At 39.0% G+C, this 20,000-nt stretch overlaps 3 protein-coding genes and 1 pseudogene across 3 annotated transcripts in view; all 4 read right to left on the reverse strand.

Annotated features, from left to right (window-relative positions):
* Positions 1-20,000, reverse strand: part of LOC138024287 (lactadherin-like) — a 296,558-nt gene that overhangs the window by 261,095 nt on the left and 15,463 nt on the right. The window lies entirely within an intron of this gene.
* Positions 1-20,000, reverse strand: part of LOC138024267 (single-stranded DNA-binding protein 3-like) — a 699,715-nt gene that overhangs the window by 250,381 nt on the left and 429,334 nt on the right. The gene's annotated exons all lie outside the window — the stretch shown is intronic.
* The window catches only part of LOC138024755 (uncharacterized), a 77,790-nt gene that overhangs the window by 44,364 nt on the left and 13,426 nt on the right, over positions 1-20,000 (reverse strand). Inside the window, exon 3 of the mRNA XM_068871951.1 lies at positions 6,410-6,557. Within this exon, the coding sequence (XP_068728052.1) occupies positions 6,410-6,557 (148 nt within the window). The remainder of the gene's footprint in view (positions 1-6,409; positions 6,558-20,000) is intronic.
* The window catches only part of LOC138024756 (uncharacterized), a 1,389-nt pseudogene continuing 29 nt past the window's right edge, over positions 18,641-20,000 (reverse strand).

Consider the following 20,000-nt stretch of genomic DNA (forward strand, 5'->3'; position numbering starts at 1 on the left):
TTGTCTTAAGCGTACGAAAATATTCCTTCTGGATCCAGTCCTTCATTTTACTGTTTTACATCATCCGCTTCTAGCACCCCAAGATAATTGTAGTTTTCATTCTCATCAACATTCAGTGATCGCATCTTTTTATTCCCCGGTAGCATGATTTCTTCACTTTGGATCACTTTTCCGCGTTTCATCAATAGGATTGCACACCTTGGTATTCCGAACTCCATCGGCATATCTTCGGCCACAATTCTAACTGATGGGACAAGAGAGTCAACTTGATTTTCATTTTTACCATATGGCTTCTTAAGATCGTTCTTAAAAAGCAAATGATTAATCATTCTTTTCCCGTCGCCAGGATCATACCCCGACTTTACTTTTCGTAGCACGAGTGTTAGTGCCCGGATGAGCGATATCACGAAAAGGAGGGATGAAAGGCTGTCTCCATGAAATATTCCTCTTCTGATATGAACTTCGCCAAGAGCTTCACCTCCAGTGGTTAAAACTGTCTTCCACTGTTTTATGTTGTTTTGGATCAAACCCACCATATTCTGCGCTATACCAAACATCCTCATACAAAGTATCTCAGCTCCCTCCCTATTATCATTATCATTTGGTCTGCGGCACCGTTGAACATATTTCCTAAGAACATTACCTGATATGACAGAATTATTAGAGCCACTTGAGCGCGCGATTAATGAGGTTCTCAGACCAGCTGTCACTGGCCATAACACTCACACTCAAGTAGAGAGCGACCTCCTTGGTGTCCCTGTGCGCATGGGAGGCCTTGAATGAGACCTCATGTTCTGAATTTCAATCAAAGTTATTAATCCGCTCGTGAGGCGAGTTGTTGAGCAAGAGCACCAGCCTCCAGATGCCTCAGAAATTCGAACACTGCAACTGAGCACAGGAAAACAAAAAGATGACTGTCTAAGTGAGAGGCTAGAGCAGGTGAACAGCTCCCAGCCGACAAAAGCTAAGAGGGCTGTTGAGTTAGCTTCAGAGAAGGGATCATCAAATTGGTTGACTGTGATTCACAAAGAGCTAGATTACAATCTGAATAGGAAGGAATTTACAGATGCAATCAAGTTACGATACGACCTGGAAATAACGGACACATCCATGATCTGCGCACGCGGTGTTCAGTTTAGCGTGGATCACGCAAGGGTGTGTCAGCGCGGCGGATTCATTATCCAGCGCCATAACGAAATTCGTGAGTTGGAAGCAGAGATGCTAAGGATGGTCTGTAATGATGTGGAAGTAGAGCCGGTCCTTGAGGAGCTCACTGGGGAGACGTTTGGATATACACGCCCGAGGCTTTTGGACGAGACAGAGATCTGCACTCCAATATAGACTCTTGCAGAGACTTGACTCCTAAGCAGATCTATAAGAAGCATGAGAACGAGAAGAAGAGGCAGTATGCGGAAAGAGTAATGGAGATCGAAAAGGGGACGTTCACTCCCTTAGTTTTCACGACCACAGGCAAAATGGCGGATGAGTGTGTTAAGTACCACAGCAGACTTGCGGAGCTAATCGCAAATAAGAACGGAGAACGTCACTCATGCGTTATTTCTTTGATAAGATCTAAAGTTCCTTTCGCTATCGTACGCTCTGCGATACTATGCGTGAAAGGTACAAGATCCAGAAGACGACAGCTAGACTTCGTTGATTCAGATTTACAGATCGAAAGCATTATTTTTTTCTTTTTTCTTTTAGAAGTTTTATTCATTTAACTTGAAATTTTCTTCTTCGATGTCTTAATTTAAAACCGCGCACCTATGGCTCAGTTGGTTGCATCGGGCTGTCACGCGGGAAGTCGCGGGTTTGAGCCCCGGCCAAATCAACACTCAGGATCTTAAAATAACCGAGGAGAAAGTGCTGCCTTGGTAATTTCATCTGCAAATGGTAAGACTTTTCAAGTCTTCTCGAATAAGGACTATAAACGGTGGGCTCCGTCTCACAAATATCTTCTGTATTCATAAGTTCCCTGTAGGATGTTAAAGAACCCAAGCACTATTCGAGAAGAATAGGGGATAAAGTCTCCGGTGTTGTAGCTGTCCTGTTCTCTCCAGCAGAAGTGGCCTGCTTTGTGGTGATGTCTCTAAAAAGGCTTGTGCTGTATGAGGCTACCTGAGCAGAAACAGCCACAAGTCAAAAAGGGAGTTTGCCGAGTGCTGGAACATATAGATGTAGATGTAAATGTAGATGTTAAAACACTGTGCTTGCCGCAAGAGCTAGTTGATCACATCTGAGCCCCAAGGAATGTATTTGCGGAATTGTTATTGACACACACACTGATTGTACGCTTATGATTTATAATTAATTCTTAATGTTGTATAGTGCTTCCAATCCTTACTTTTTTCCTTTTTTTTTAAAGTTGAATACAATGTATATTATTTTATTATCAAAAAATAACGATAAAATGATAATAATACAATAATACTACTACTACTAATAATAATAATAATCGTTATTATTATTATTATTATTATTATTATTATTATTATTATATAATTATGAGAAACACAGACATGTAAAAACTAGCGATATAATGTTAAATTTCCGACGCCATTATCAGGGTGCTGGAAATGAATATCCGAGTTCATAAAAGATATAAATTCATCCAAATATGCATAAGTAAAGAAGAGCTAGACAAAGACTCTAGCGCGGATAGTTCAGCCGTGGTCTTAATTGTTTGATGTAAAGCATTTCGTTAACGGCACAGTCCAATTTGTTCATGCATTTCTTCAACACTCTAAAGCAGCTGAGGAGGTCCTCAGGGACAGCACCCGCGTGGTCTTGATCATAATGCTTGCGCACAGAAAATGACGCATTATTATGGCCATCAATGCGTGTATGTAGATGGCCACGTGTGTAGCCAACAGCTACCTGCATCGCACAGGTTATATTGAAATTGGGACACAACATACTGGTGATTAACCAGCTGTGGTCTTGGCCAATTTTTGGACTGACAAAGACGGGTTGGACTGTAGTTTGGAGCTTGAGACAGATCTTTCAACTGAATCTTAAATGATATGACTACCCGAGTCACGTCATTTCCCACCCTTTCTACCGATGCCTGCGATAGATGCTTGTCAGTAACTCATGAGTTGACAAAGGGATTAATGGTAGAGTTGACAAGGTGTTGGGGGTACTTCAAACGTGAGAACGGGGACTTTAAGCGTTCACACTCCTCCGAGAAATAGGCTCAAGATGAGGACAAACGGTACGCGCGATCAAGCATAGTTGTTAATAAGCTTCGTTTGTATTGGTTGTCGACGTGTTTATGATAGTGGAGAAGTAAACCAGTACTGGTAAGCTTAATCTCGATCTAAACATCTCTTAAGATGACCTTGTTGATCTCTTGAGCGTGGCCACCAAGGGACAGTTGTTCCAGTTTAATGGTACCTTGTATGAGCAAATGGACTGAATAGCCATGGAGTCCCCCCTCGAGCCTTTGCTTGCTAACGTTTTTATTTCATCATTGGAAGAAAAACTATAACTGGAACGAAAGCTCCAAAGATTATTACCGCAGATACGTTGAAGACACTGTCACGGTTATGCCTGATATAATTACAGCTACGGAATTCCTAAACACCTTCAACCACGCCCATCCTGCTGTCAGTTTTAGGCCTTTCCAGATTCTGCTCGGCAACTTTTTAGCAACTTTTAGGATTTTGAGGACCTTTTTTGTCAAAGAGCAATTTCTAGCAACTTTCCGAAAAACTAGCACTTTTTTGTAACTTTTGGGCTATTTTGAACCAAAATGTTGAATAACTCCCCCTTTTTTCAAATAAACAAGTTAAAATTGTCTTGGTTAAAATTCTAAACATCTTTCTAGTAAAATTCATATTTTTACCCTTTGAGTGGGTATCACGTAGACGTGGTAATTAATTACGAGAATTGGGTTTGGGTAGACTCCCCCTCGTTGCCAAGGCTTTTCTCTTCTCGTGGGGGCGCCCCCCACGAGAAGGGAAAAGCCCTGGGAACGAGCTTGTTACACTGACTGTCTAGCTTTTTGTAACTAGCTACTTGGATTCAACTAAAGGTTGCCTAATTTGTTGTAACTAGTTACTTAGTTGTACCTTAATGTTGATTATAAAACAATTGTTATTAAAATTAGACATGCTGTATTAAAAATATAAAAATATTCGAGCAACTTCACAAAATTGTTGAGCAACTTTTCAGCAACTTTATGGCATATTTCTTAGCAACTTTTTAGCTTTTTCGGAGCAGAATCTGGAGAGGCCTAGTCAGTTTTAGCATGGAGATTGAAAAGGATGAAATGCTTCCCTTTCTCGGCACCCACCTCCTAAACCGAGAGCCCCAAATCGAGACTAAGGTCTACGTGAAGCCTACCAGTACTGGTGTACTTCTCCACTACCATAGTCACATTGACAATAGATACAAACGAAGCTTATTAACAACTATGCATGACTGCGCGTACCGTTTGTCCTCATCGTGAGCCTATTCCTTAAAGTCCCTGTTCTCACGTTTGAAGTACACCCAACACCTTATCAACTCTACCATTAATACCTTTGTCAACTCAAGACTTACTGACCAGCATCAATCGCAGGCATCGGTGAAAGTGGTGAGAGATAACGTGAATGGGTAGTCGTACCATTTAAGGACCAGGGCCCAGTTGTTCAAAAGCCGATTAACTCTAATCCCAGATAAAAAATGAGCCAAGGGATTTTTTTCTCTACTACTTAATGCTGATCAACGCTGATATTTGCCAAAACGTTACATTACAAGAAGTCAATCTTGAAAAACCAAAATAGGTAAAAGAAACTTTCACCAAAAAGTTGAAATCACGAAACAAAAGTTTACGCTAATCCTGGATCAAGTTAATCGGCTTTCAAACAACCGGGCCCAGGATTCTGCTAACTCAGTTGAAAGATTCAAGTCTCAAGCTCCAAACTACAGTCCAACCCAGTCGAAAAATTGGCCAAGACCTCCAAGAATGCGAGACCAAACCACAGCTGGTTAATCAACAGTGCGTTGTGTTCCAATTTCGGCAATGCAACCTGTGCGATACAGGTAGCTATGTTGGCTACACACGTGGCCATCTACATACACGCGTGGATGGCCACAATAGTACGTCATCTTCTGTACGCAAGCATTATGATCAAGACCACGCGGGTGCTGTCCCTGAAGACCTCCTGAGCTGCTTTAAGGCCCAGTAATACGGGTAACATTCTTCTTGCAACTTGTCGTGCAACAATGCTGCGTTGGAAGTTGAGATGGTTTGTTGCGCGTATTGCCACCTTCTTGCGCAACAAATTTTTGTCTTGCAAAACGTAGACCTCCATTTTACTTTTAGCAACATGAAAATTTCTTGCGCAAGAAGGTGGTACTACGCGCAACAAACCATCTCAACTTGCAACGCAACATTTTTGCCCGACAAGTTGCAAGAAAAGTGTTGCCCGTATTACTGGGCCTTTAGAGTGCTGAAAAAAATGCACGGAACAAATTGGACTGTTTCCGGTTAACGAAATGCAGTACATCAAACAATTAAGACCACGGCTGATTGTGCAAACAGATATAATCCGTGCTTAAGTCTTTGGCCGAGTTTTCACGACAGCCGTTGTCTCGCTTAACATTCCTGAAAATGGTTTGTTTGCAGACTTTGTTCAGCGACTTAAAAATTGATACGTATATTCACAGGTAAGATTCAATGAGGATAGCGCACGTGCCAATGCAATAATAAAATAATAAAAATAGCACGACTGTTGTATTTCCGATTTAGATAACCGCAAGCGACTCCTCATTGGTTGACAGTAATTGCCAACTCGCTTAAGCTACCTGGTTTTTGGTGGCTTAAATTTAATGAGAATTCTATTGAAATTTGCCGACTCACTTAACTATAAGCGAGTTGGGAAAGGAACAGTTTTTTTTTTTTTCACGGAATTTTCGGTTGTCACTCGCTAAGCGACCTGACAAACCGCTCGTGAAAACACAGCCTTTGTCTAACTCATCTTCATTTATACAAATTTGGAGTATTTTATATCTATTATGAACTCGCATATTCATTTCCAACTCCTTGATAATGGCTTCATGAGGCAGCCGAAACGTCGGAAATTTAACATTATATCGCTAGTTTTTACATGTCTATTATTAGTATGGCAGTATACAAACTTTTGGATGGCCAGACCTATAAGGCTTGATTGGGCGGCAAACCGTAACCAATCAATGCATATGAACTAAAAATATAATACATAATAACGCTAAAATGACTAATTCTAACGTATTTGTATAAAAACTGAAAAACTATATGTAAATATGTATCTTTACAAATAAATCATGATAAATACATATGATTAAAATAAATTTAAAATGCCCTCCTTTGATTATTATTATTATTATTATTATTATTATTATTATTATTATTGTTGTTGTTGTTATTAGTTGGTTGGTTTACCTGGTTTTTGCTTCACTCCATACACCTCTGTCCTCATACAAGCATAGTCTTTGAAGTCCTTCACCACAAAACGTAGCCACCTTGTTATTAGTACATTGCTTAGAACATTTTTCTTTGCTGTATTCTGGTCATTATTTCCATCGAAAATCTAAAATGCAGGAAAAAAATACAATATTTCTGCTTTTTGATGGTAATTAAGTTACAGCGGTTTTAAACGTCGAACCTAATACAGTCGCGCCAAATTCAAAAGACAAAACAAATCATCAGCTTAATAGTATGCAAATAATGCAAAATACATTAAATTAATTTATGAATTGAGTTCGGCGCAACAATAGCACGCCGTTTGAAACCAAGTCGTGTACTGCCGTGCAGCACAGCAAGTCCTGCCGTGCTAAGTAGTCGTGCCGATCCTAAGTTAGCCGTGCCGCGCTTAATGGTTTCAAACGGCGTGCTACTGTCGTGCTTAAATCGAAATGACGATTTCATTTGAGTTCGGCACGGCAGTAGCACGACGTTTGGAACAGGCCTTAGTCTACTAATGTCTTTTTAATATATGAATGTTTGTTTGCCACATAATTAATGATATTACAAAGGCAACCAATAAGAAGAATAGAGTCATTAATAAAAGAAAGGATGGATATTACAATAATTGTGGTGAGGAGACCCCAAGAAACCACCGGGCTTAAAAGAGGGGCCCCCGCATCATATGCTTATTCATTAATCTAAATAATCTCACGCAATGCTTGTGCGGCATAACTATAACTCAAGAAACGCTAACATATTTTTCTTAAAGTTTAGATAACTAGATGATTTAATAATTGATCCAGGAAGAGAGTTCCAGATTTTTGAACCTTGATAAAGAATTGTAAATTGTTTCATGCTAGTGCAACATGTAGCCGATAATTGTTTGCTGTTTTAGTACTGTAATTGAGCACTTGGTGGCGTGTGTCAAATAAATTCAAAAACATCGGAGGCCACAACGGATTGCAAGAATAAAACATAAACTTAGAAAATTGAAATGAATTTATTGAAAAATGTCCATGATGCCTAGTTTCGCAAATAAAGGAGCAGAATACGCTCGATAATCTGAATTTGTTATTGCTCGCACAGCACGCTTTTGCAAGTAGAATATTACTGGGTTGCCAGTATGGCAAACCCAGTCGGAATCTGGGTTTTATTTCGTGGGTTTTTTTGTTATTTTTGTTATTTTTTCCCGTGTCGGAAAAAGTCTTGCCTGTCACTCCCCTACTCCCCCTGGTGTCTTTGTGCATAGAGTCTTCTGTGCGTATTTTGTTAGGTTTGAGGGGGCTGGGGTAATGCGTAGATTTCTCTGCACAATTAACCTGTAATGGCGTCGAAAGTCATTGTAACGCGAATGGCGTTTTCGTACATCTTTAAACAAAATATACCCACATGGAGCTCAAGAATGGAACGTCAAGACAGGCGGTGAAACATAAAGATCTGGAATCTTAAAAGCGACGAGTAATGGACTTCGTTAGCGTGAATCTTTCACCCGTCGATCGAGCCGAAATCAAAATGAGCTGTACTTCTAATATTTCGCCAAGGTGGTGTTACGTACAACACTGAAAGCAAATGGAAATTTCTCTGGTAACTTACGAGTGCAACAAAGACAGAGAAGGAATCGAACACCACAAGTAGATCTGTGATCTCTGTTGTGTGTCTCACAGTGTTTACTGAAGTCGCATCTATTGATTTGCCTGTTTGTCTGGCAAGTACATACATTTTGTACTCAACTCTGCAAAGGTTAAAAAAAAAAGGAAATTTGACAGTGAAAAATTATTTGAATTAAAGCTTGTTGTCTCTTTTGTGCTTTATTATGTACGGTCAAGGTTCTTTCGAAAAGGGTTTGATGTGAACTGTCAGAAATTTATTTAGTTGCATATGCTTTGTGATTGTGTGTTTCGCTTGCACTCACGCAACTGAAATAGGAAGGGTTTCTTGCATCTTATAACAAATATGTTGCTTGTTTCCATAAATGTTTCGCTGGAAAATATTTCTGTGAAATTTCCAGCTTTTGTAAATTTATCATGTTGTGTAATTTTCGAGCTTAGCAAATTTGCATACATGTGTTGAAATGTGATACGGGGAGAATTTTTGTGGTAACGCATAAGTCACGAAAATAAACAGGTCTGTTGGAAGCGTGCTTGAGTTTCAACAAAATGACCCCCAAAATCGTAAATAGATTGTGACGCTGATGAATAATAAAGTAGCTGCTAGTACCAAAACGATGGAATTACCTGGTGATAAGTAACCTTGTCTTGGAGAGTAATTTTTTGATTTTCCTGAAACTTTGATTAACCTCTGAGAGTTGGGTGATTGAGATATTTGTGTTGAATTAGCACATTTCTTGTCAAAATTTATAACAATTGAAAGAAAAAGAAAACTAACAAAAACAAAAACTTGGTATCTAAGCATCATTTGACACAGATGCTCGCTGTTTCGCGAGTAAACATGCCGCGGTAACTTGATCACTGCGCCCGCTGAATTCGATGTGCGATTTACTCGGTGCAGCCAAAAGTACAATTACAACAACAGAACTAAAATCTCCCAAAATGTTTTTCGCTGATGATAACTTTTTATATTCGTGGTTCAAAATTAATGTTGTTTTCATGTCGTAAATTTTGTTACCGATGGCAAAATATTTATATTCTCGATGGATCGTCCTGAAACTTCCTTCTGCTCTTCTTAAAAACTGTGTATCCATATTTATTTATTTTTACATGAATAATTGTTTTGCATAAAGCAAGCTAACAAAATCTGTGTCTTGCTTGGTTCGCATTTGATAGCATTAAAATAGAATTTTCGGTCCTATGCTTCTGTTACTGAGTGATATATTTCTTAGGTCGCCCATCCAGTTACTAACCCTGTCGGACATGGGTTAACTTCAGCTTTAACTTTTGTTTACAAAGCTGTCAGATTACAAAGATGTCAGATGCTGTCAGTGCACGCTTACACTTGTGGTCGAAAGAAGTTGCATGATCAACATTTCAGCCCAGAAGCCAATGTTTCTAGATTCCCTTTTATTTTCTTCAATCTCTCTGGGTTCAGTACTTTGCTTGTAACCACATGTCTTCTCAAGGGGCTATTTATCTAAGAGTGCGTTCGATTGACCGTATTCCAGAATAGGAATATATGGAATATAAGTTAGAAATCCTTCGTTTTTACGGAGATTCACATTAAAATTGTCAAACATCTGCTAAAATGCTATTTTAAACATATTTTTATCATCCTTGCTGCTTCGAAACGCGCTAAACATACCGTTTTAATCATCACTCCACGTATTCTTATTCCGGAATAGGGTCAATCGAACGCGCCCTAAGACTTCTCCATGGCGCTACAATGATAGACAATACCAAAACAATATCGTGTACTGTTAGACCTACATATTACGCAAAGACAACTTGAATCTCCTGGAAGACAGGACACAGCTCAATTGACATTATAGAAGAAATCGCTGTGTTCCTTCACTACCACACCTAGGCAATGCATGTGAACATTTTTCGAAGAGGACAGGAATTTCTTCTTTCTGACAAATGATTAATTAATAGGCCGGTAGCCAGGTATTTAACCTGAGAAAAGGATTTGTTTCGTCGTACGAACGTGTGAGGACCTGTGAGCCAAAGGGACTATGCTGGTATGACTTCTGGGTGACCCCTTAAATGGTCTTTAATGACCCCCCAACTTGAAAAAATTGCCTGGAACGCTGCACGTACCACAGGCAACCCAGTGTACCCTCACGGAGGGTTTAGTTCTATTTAAATTGGAGACATATGCAGAAGACCAAGTGGAATTACAATAAGTGAACCAAGGATAAATTAGTACAGGGCTAGCTTGGTTCTTGAAGAAAGGTAGAATCGAGATCAAAATATAACACCAACGGATTTTGCGATTTGCTTTGATAAAAAACTTATCACGGTGGAGCTTCCAAGTAAGATGCTTATCAAGATAGACACCCAGAAATTTGAATACGTTTGTTTGTTTTAGTAATTGAATTCCAAAGAATATGTTAAAATCATCATTAGCTATTCTCTGTCTTGGTTTAAAGATAACATAAATAGAGAGCTGAGAGCTTGCTACATTTCAACCACATATCATAATTGCGCAGGCAGCTTGTCATTTAATACAGATTGTACCCTTTTTGGGTTTGAATGTGAATAAAAAATACTGGTGTCATCAGCAAAAAGTAAAGGCTGAGTTAATTGAGAACCATAGGGAAGATCGTCAATATATAATAAGAAGAATAGTGGACCTAAAATGGAACCTTGACGGACATCACATTTAATAGTCTGCTTAGAGGAACATGTAGAATTAAATTGAACAAATTGTTGGCGACAAGAAATTAACTTTTAATCCGCTCCAAAGCCAGGCAAGGAATTTCATAATGTTCCAACTTGCCAAATAGGATTTGATGGTCAATGGTATCAAATGCTTTAGAGAGATCTAGGAAAACCCCTGCAGTGGTCTCGTGCCGATCATTTGCAGATGAAATTTTGTTAATAAGGTGAATAGGTGCAAGAGAAGTAGCTAGAGTGGTGTTCCGAAAACCATATTGACAACAGTAGTGTATGTCATATGCTTGAACCAAATCTGTTAACGGAGTGTACATAACTCTCTCAAAACATTTAGAAAAAGTCGATAATAGAGAAATAAGTCTGTAATTCACACAAAAAAAGGATCCTCACTTTAGTAAACAGGAATTACTTTAGCAATTTTCGCTTTGTCTGGGAAATGCTTTTTTGCAGCTACTGGTTAATAATATTCGCTAAAGGTGACGAAATTAATTGAAAAGGGCTTTTCGTTACACCCATTGAAATGTTGTCATAACCAGGGGCTTTCCCAGAAGCTAATGTTTTAGAAATATTTTCAAGTTCTATTGTAGTAGTTGGCTTTAGAGTAATAGGATTGTTATTATTGTTGATGAGGAATGAACGAAAATTAGAATTAACTGCTGGTATAGCACTTGCAAGGCTTGGGCCAATATTGCGGTATAAAATATTTACAAAATCTGTCAGTCAGGGCTTGAACTGTAACTTTTTGCTCAGGTGCCAGCTGGCGAGTAATGTGGAAAATTTGGTCGCCAGATCATAAATTTTGGTGGCCAATTTTGCATGCAAGGAAAGTCAATTATTAAATAGCACAAAAAAAACCACGAGGAAGATCTCTAAAGCCATTGTTGTTTTCGGCTTTGTCTTTAGTTTGGTGATGGTGTTCTCAGTTTAAGGTCATTTGAAATAGAGCGAAGCACAGTCCGTGTTTTCCATAGCAAGGCAAACATGGGGCCTTTATCCTTGCTTTTCACCTCTTCAAAACGTAATTCTTTATTATCCTACAGCTTGTGTGGCAAGCAACTTCCCTCAGTTTATCGCGAGTAAATGCAATACTGCAATAATATTGCTCGGCCTAGGCCCCACACAACCACAATGCTCGTACCAGTCTCCGACCGAGAAAAAATAAAGGAGCGGCTTGTATACGGTTTCAGTGGCCTCTAGAATCAGAGGAACTTGGTTTCTGAGCGTACTTTTCTACCGATATCTATCTCCATTTATTAATCACCTTGTGCAGTCAATTTTGCAGGTGTTCTCTTTCTAACAGAGGGGACAAGTTCTCTAACCCACTTTACATTAAAGGTACAGGTTACTCTTTGAAGGTTCCATGCAAATTTCAAACTCATTATGCGATTTCCAGGTTCATTATCAATATATTATCAATATAAAGCCAGTTCCGAGGAGGTCCTTCGGTAATATGTCTAAATATACGTTTTCAGCATTCACAACTGACGATGAATCTTCCTTTTCCGGACGCAAATTCACGTAACCGGCAAGAAGCATACGGTGTTTAAGTGCGCCCACGATCCCACGAAGCCGCCGAAACAATAGGTAGCTTATAAGCAAGCGTGTTTTTGAGACGCGGACGTCAACCGGAAATGAGCTGCTTTCCATTTAAACTTGTCTTCACAAAACCACATTCACATTGCTAAGTATCTTTTTTTCATCAGAGATGATTAGTATAAAATTCTAGTAGACACTACTGTCCTGGCACTCGAAATGTTCTCTTCCGGTTGTCTGGAATAGCTTACCCCTCAAAGCGAGACAAGCAGAGTCTCTTGGGCTTTTCAAAAATCTGATTAAAGACAGTTTTTAGTATAGAGCACGGCATTCATGGAAAGCAGCTTTAGAATTAATATAGTTTAATTGTATTTTTTGTAATCATTTTAAAATTTTACCTTTTGTAATTTAGATTTTAGCATTGTTTGTAATCTTAGCTGATGATTTTACCGTGCATAAATAATAAAATATCATATCATATCATATCATATCATATCATTTCAAAAACGCGCGTGCTTAAGCTCCCTAATATGGCGCCTAGTAAAGTTAACGCGGTGATCGAAGTATCGAAGTACATTTGTGCCATTAATTAACAATGTGAGAAACCGATTTTCTTGAAGTATTTATAAATACATTATTTTAATGTAGAAAGAAAGGTGAGTCGTGTTCTAGCTACCAGTTCCGAACGATTTCATCATATAAAGATTCAAATACAAAAGAGTTGTCTACTGTTTATCCTGCCTTCCTGGGATATCAGACAAAATGTGATTCGCCAGCTGGCAACCAGTTCTGAAAATCTAGTCGCCAGCGCTAAATTTTTGGTCGCATTGGCGACCAGTGAGTCGCAATTTCAAGCCCTGGAAGTCAGCAATCACCTTGGGATCGGTGATTCACTTCCCTTCACATTTAAAGGATGGTGGCAATGAAGGCTTGCCCGTTTGCTAATTTATCACTTCAATTAGCAATTTCCAATTTTAAGGTCCTTTTCAAACTTATTATCATAGAAGGAGCGTTTGGCACTTGCGAATTATGTGGTTGAGTCTATTTTTTACGTCTTATATTGTAGTTTACAAGACTTACTGGTGATTTGATTAATTTTTTATAAAGGCTATTTTTCCGATTTATAGATTTCAGTATGGCTGGGGCCAATCAAGAAGACATAAACTTGTTCATTTGTTTGCCTTTGATGCATTTTATTGGAAATAAGAAATCAAATTGCCTCTAGTATTCATTTATGAATACTGTAGGATTCATGTTTGGAAGTTTCAACCAATGAGTGAGCGTAAGAGATTAATCGAATTTGTTTAAATTGTCTTCTCTAAACGAGCGCTTAAAAAGTTTCTTCTCACTTTTGTGCGGCAAAACTTCATCATAAAAGAGCATAGATCTGAAAATGATGCAATAAATCATTGAAAACAATACCGGTGAAGACATGTGTTGACAGAAGATTGGTAAATATGTTATCTACTATTGTTATTGCGTATACGTTCTGCGCATCTCGAGATACTCGGATTTCCTATGGGTAGTTCATATTAATACAGGGTTATTTTTGCACGGTTCAAAACTATGCGGAGAAAGTAGAAAATAAAATTGGGGGTAACCACCCATTTTTCAGAGATAATTAAGCCATATATTGCATTAATTATCTTCGAAAAATGTGTGGTTACTCCTAATTTTCCTTTGGGATTTCAATAACACTTGTTGAGATCTGCTTTTTCCGCATATTCAGTAAACCGCGCAAAAATACCTTAGAATTAGTAGACACCGTCCTTAATGTTGCAAAATAGGAAGTCAGGCGAGTTGGACTCGATATGAGTGGTAAAAAAAGCGTCTGAAAATAGACATTCGATAAATTCCTAAGTAAGCACATTATGATTGTACTGAAGTAAATCTAAATTAGAATCATTCATCACAGCAACATTTGTTGTCTTTCGAAATAATGGAAAGAACATCTTCAAATTAATCTAAAAAGCATTTACGTGATAGTTAGGTGATCTATATTTAGACAGAGCCGACAATGATGTCTTTCCCTTGAGTTAAGAATATTTCCACAAAAAGTGATTTCATTAATTATCTCAGAGTCGGAGAAATTACATTCCGGATGAAGTTTATAGTCAAGACCATTTTGTAAATAAATACCGGACGCATACAAAACATGGAACAGGTCCATGGACTACCCCTGTGGACCACCCCTCATTTTGTAAAGTTACAAGCAGAAAAATCTTTAGACGAAAGAGGGAAGTTATCCTCTCACTTATCTGCAAAATTTTAGCAATTGTCTCTTATTAAGTCACCTGAAAAAATCAGGTGACTCCAACGGGATTCGATCCCATGACCCTCTGCGATGCTGGTGCAATGCACTACAAACTGAGCTTTGAAGCCACTCAGTTGGGAGCAGGTCAATTTGTTGGGCTCATTTGTTCCGGTGATGGACTCCATGAATGAAATTAACGTATATTTGAAAAGCGGGTTTATAGCGAATCCCTTTGGAGCCACCAAATAGGTGGTATAAGTGTCTATAACAGGCAATTGCTTTAATCAGTGCATGTAGCCCTATATTCCTGTCACGGCCTTTTCACGGACCGCCATATATTTTTGGATTGAATTTCTCGCTAATGAGACTCCTGTAGGAGCCCGATGACCAATCACAGGAAACTAACTTGATGTTATAGTGTCACCGAACCGGAATTATCTAAAAATAGATCGTACATGGGCTCCTGGCCCTCGTTGCTCAAAAGGTGGATAATGCTGTCCACCGGATAAATCATTATCCACTGGATAGCGCAATTGGTTTCGCTATGACTTATCCACTGGATAGTGATTTATCTGACTGATAGCGCTATCAATCTTTTCAACAACTGGGCCCTGGGGTCCTTTTCTCGAAAGTCCCGAAACTTTACGTGCCATTTTCGGTTGACACAATTCCCTTTGTATCTCAAGAATGGAGAGGATTTAAATCGTCAAACTTCACAGTCATTTTTCTTTTTGTTACCTTACAGTTTAAAACATGTTAAAAGATCGGCTTTCCAAAGCAAGTGGTTGGCAGTTTCACAAATGGCTTTTCGGGCCCGAGAAGTTATCGGGACTTTTGAGAAACGGGCCCCTGGTCTGTAAAAATACTTTGACATGGGCTTTAAGTATTGGAGTTGTTCGCTCCTAGTCATGAGCTTCTGCTTAAATTTTCCAGGTAAATGCGAGGATCAATTCGCTATTTCGTCTAAAGCTTTTTGGCTTACCACAGTCATCCTGAAGAAAAAGATCAAGATTTTGAAATCTGTGAAATGGAAGCAACGGGATGTCTCTTCTGACGTGTTAGTCACTGCAATTGATGTAAAATGTAATTTTGCCTAACGAATAAATGCGAATCAGGGGAAAATGCTAAATATAGTGAACGTGCTCCTGGAGGGGGGACTGGAAACTATACATTTCAAAGGCCTTTTTCTCAAAACCTAGCAGTACGACCGGGGTTGAAATTTCGGGAATTAGTAAAACAATATGAGGACGAAGCCGTCAACATTTTTTGAAAAAAGATCTATCAGACAGTTTTTCAGTTATTATCAAAGTAGACAAAAATGGACGTTTTTGCTTCGCACCGGTTTGCAAATTAGTTGCGTATAATTTAATCGAAGGATTTGATTGGTTATGTTCTCGAAAAAAGGTGTGTTTTGTACAGGGTCAAGGCTAAAAATACGGACAAAAACATGAAACAAAGGAACTTGTCGAGTTTCATAACCACCTCCATGCATTAACTACGGTGACCCCAATTTTTTATTGCGCAAAAGTAATCAGTAGGCCAAGATGAAACTCTCTGCAAAGTTGAAAAAAGTTCTGTGGAGCGGATTCATACCTGCCATAATTTTTCAGTAATTTAAGGTGGCTCTGAATCCGCTTCATAGAATTTTAATAATACCAAAACTTCGTAGCAGCACGAAGTAAGATATCGCTTTGATGATCCATACGATGTTTTTGAAATTCATATTTAATCACTACGTGTTTCGGATGAAATATCATCCATCGTCAGTTGTACAATGAGAAATAAACTAAAGTTGAGCAATAAATTGTGTAACAAAGTGAGATATAACATGAATAATTAAGGATGAAGGCGAGAACAGAATAAAAACACACAACCACGAAACAAACCAAACAAAAACCAACTATTTAAGCTAAGAAAAGAAACTAATTAGTATGAAAGGGATAAATTAAGATGTTCTTAATTTATCCCTTTCATACTAATTAGTTTCTTTTCTTAGCTTAAATAGTGTGGTTTTTGTTTGGTTTGTTTCGTGGTTGTGTGTTTTTATTCTGTTCTCGCCTTCATCCTAAATTATTCATGTTATATCTCACTTTGTTACACTTTTCATTGCTCAACTTCAGTTTATTTCTCATTGTACAACTGACGATGGATGATGTTTCATCCGAAACATGTCTTGATTAAATATAATTTTAATAATAATTATAATAATAATAATTTATTACTTATATTGCGCCTTTTCTATACAATATTCAAAAGCCCATCACAATAGTGTATAACTTAATAACTAAACTTACACCTGTATTATAAATCTTACAAGTCTTTCAATAAAGCTTACAAACTATTTACATTAAAAATCTAACATAGAATAATAACAACTGTAGAAAGAACTTCTAAAATACTAATGGATAAAAGAAAATTACTAAGATAACTGAAACGATTCCTTGCAGAAACATGTTTTAATTATAGTCTTAAAAGATTCTAAGTTCCTTGCTTCCCGTGCAGACCTAGGTAACTTGTTCCATAAAAGGGGAGCAGCTATCTGAAATGCTCTGTCACCCATTGTTTTCTTTGTTTTCGCAATTGGTCTTTTAAGCAAGGGATCATTGTCATTTCGTCTTAAGCTATAGCACAAAGGCTGTTGAATGCTAATTAGATCTGAAAGGTACTTAGGCGCATGACCGTGCAAAATTTTATAAGTTACCGGAAGTATCTTATAATGGGCTGATTCAGCAACAGAACGGGAACGCCAGTGGCGACGGCGCGCGCAGAAAAAACACCAATGAGAATTCAGAATAGAATAGACTCCACTCTTTTCTTCTCTATTCTAAATTCTCATTGGTAGTTTTGCTGCACGCGACTTAGCCACTGACGTTCCCGTTCTGTTGCTAAATCAGCCTAATGTATTCTGGCGCGTATTGGTAACAAATGTAATTCTGCGAGCAGAGGTGTTATGTGACAGAACTTGGGCGCGCGATAAGTAAGTCTTACACTTGCATTCTTAACACGTTGCAGTTTCTAGTTTGATACTCCGGGATTCCATATAAAAGGCTATTACAATAGTCCAATCTACTACTAATAAAAGCATGTACTAGTTTTTCAGTTGATTCTCTGGATAGATATTTTCTAATATGACGTCTGTTGTGAATTGTTCTTTAGTAACTTACTTATTTTATTATCTGGTCAACTTATAAGTACATTTCTTTTCTTGTAATTATTATTTTTTTGGTTTTATGGCGAAATAAAGAAATAAACAAATAAGTAAATAAATAAATGTTGTACAAGTAATAGAAAGCGCTGCTACATGTCTTTGTAATATGAGTTCCCATATCTAGATGCGTATCAAAGCATGTGCCTAGATTGCGCGCAGAGACTACAGCAGAGACTTCAGCCTGTCCAACCTTGATGCTTTGGATTGAAACTTGAGAGCTGCTGGCGAGTACCTATAATCAGGAACTCAGTCTTGTCATCATTGAGCCTCTCTCATCCATGCTTGGACATCACAGATGCACTTCTGCATGGCAGATACAGCTTCAACTTCAAAGTGTCAGATGGCTTAAATGACAAATACAACTGTGTGTCGTCCACATATGTGTGAACGGAGGGCAGATGGTGTTTTTTAAAATATCTCATCATTACTCACATAGATGGTAAAGAAAAGCGGACCCAGGCATGACCCTTGGGGGACTCCACACATCAAATCAAATGGCTTTGAGAGAGTCCCGTTAATCGACACCTTCTGCGGCCTGCCCTCAAAGTAACTCTCAAACCATGAAAGTACTTTCCTGCGCAACCCAACTGTTGACCTCAATCGATCTAGAAGGATTTCATGTTCGACAGTGTCAAATGCAGAGCTTAAGTCGAGAAGCACCAACAACGTAACTTGACCTTTATCCATCGTCATTAGGAGATCGTCCTTCACTTTAAGTAGTGCGGTCTCAGTGCTATGATGTTGGCGGTAAGCACTTTGCAATTCTGGAAACAAACCATTGACTCGCATGTGCTTCTGTAATTGTACAGCGACCGCCTTCTCTGTATGTTTGGACGTGAACTGTAAGTTACTCACAGGCCGGAAGTTCTTGTTTATCAATTGAAGACCAGATTTTTGAGCAGAGGATGTACTAATGCCTTTTTTCATTCGTCAGCGAAGTAACCATGCTCTAATGATATGTTCAACATCCTAGTAATCACTGGAAGTAGCTCCTCAATACAAAGCAACAAGATGGATGACGGGAAAGGGTCCAGAGCACATGTCTTCATGGAAGCCACAGCCATCTTCCTTACAGCCTCCTCAGAGAGAGATTGAAACTCTGATAGCGTGACAACGTCATCAGTACTCGATGAACCGTGAGGCGCACACTCAGTAGAAACCGCATGAGGGACCGCGTCACCGGCTAACTTTGATCTTATAGCAACTACTTTATGGATGAAGTATTCACCCATCTCATTTGTGACAACAGAGGCGTTTGTATGAGGTGGAATAGACTTGTCCTCTTGCAGATTTAATAGCCTCTTACTAGCCCGGAACAGCTTTGATTGGTCCGAACTGTTCTTGTCAAGAAATGGCCTGTAATGAGTACACCTAGCTTCGTTCATCAGATGTACAACATAATTCCGCTTAACTTTGAATACTACAAGATCTGATGGGATTCTAGTTTTCCTCCATCTTCTCTCGGCCTTCCACCTGTCCCTTCGAGCCTGAATTATGTTATCATTAAACAATGGGGGCCTGGATCGAGTGATGACATGACGAGACCAAACCGGCGCGTGTTCGTCTAATAGCGATTTTAAAGTCGCGTTATAACAGTCGAGCAGCATGCTCAAATCATCAGGCGGGTCTTAATGTAGCTGGGAGTTACGAATAGCCTCTCTCAACTTGGTTATGTCAATTGATTTGAGTTTCCTGTATTCAGCATGCTTAATTCTTGGCGCAGGCTTCATCACCCTTAGCTTACATATCACGGTAGCATGGTCAGAGAAATGTCTCTCCGGAAGGGGCTCACCATCCACAATATCATCGGCCTGCCGTGTGATAATTAAATCCAAGGTGTGGCCATGTATGTGAGTGGGTCGTTTAACATGCTGGACCAGACCCATAGAGTTCAACAGGTCCTTGAGCCGGATGGTGTCAGCATCTGACGGAACGTCCATGTGAACATTAAAGTCGCCACATATTAACAGTAACTCATTACACATAACTAATGACTCGAGATAGTCCGAGAATTCATGAAAGAAAACACTCGTAGTCACGGGATGATCCGCAGAGTATGTTGGTCTATACACGATGACAACTCGCAGACGAACAGTTCGAACTCCACAAGCCATTCCGACACTTCAAACGAAGACCACTCGGCTGAAAACACTTTGTTTACATCAAGACCGTCCCGATATAATAGCGCAGTCCCGCTACCCCTACGATCTGCACGCGGACAGTGGTAAAGCTTAGAATAACTGGGTAGAGTGAGCCCACTTAAAATCGCAGAATCAAGATCAT

This window comes from Montipora capricornis, chromosome 11 (genome assembly GCF_036669925.1).
Source record: "Montipora capricornis isolate CH-2021 chromosome 11, ASM3666992v2, whole genome shotgun sequence".
NCBI classification, from domain to species: Eukaryota; Metazoa; Cnidaria; class Anthozoa; order Scleractinia; family Acroporidae; genus Montipora; species Montipora capricornis.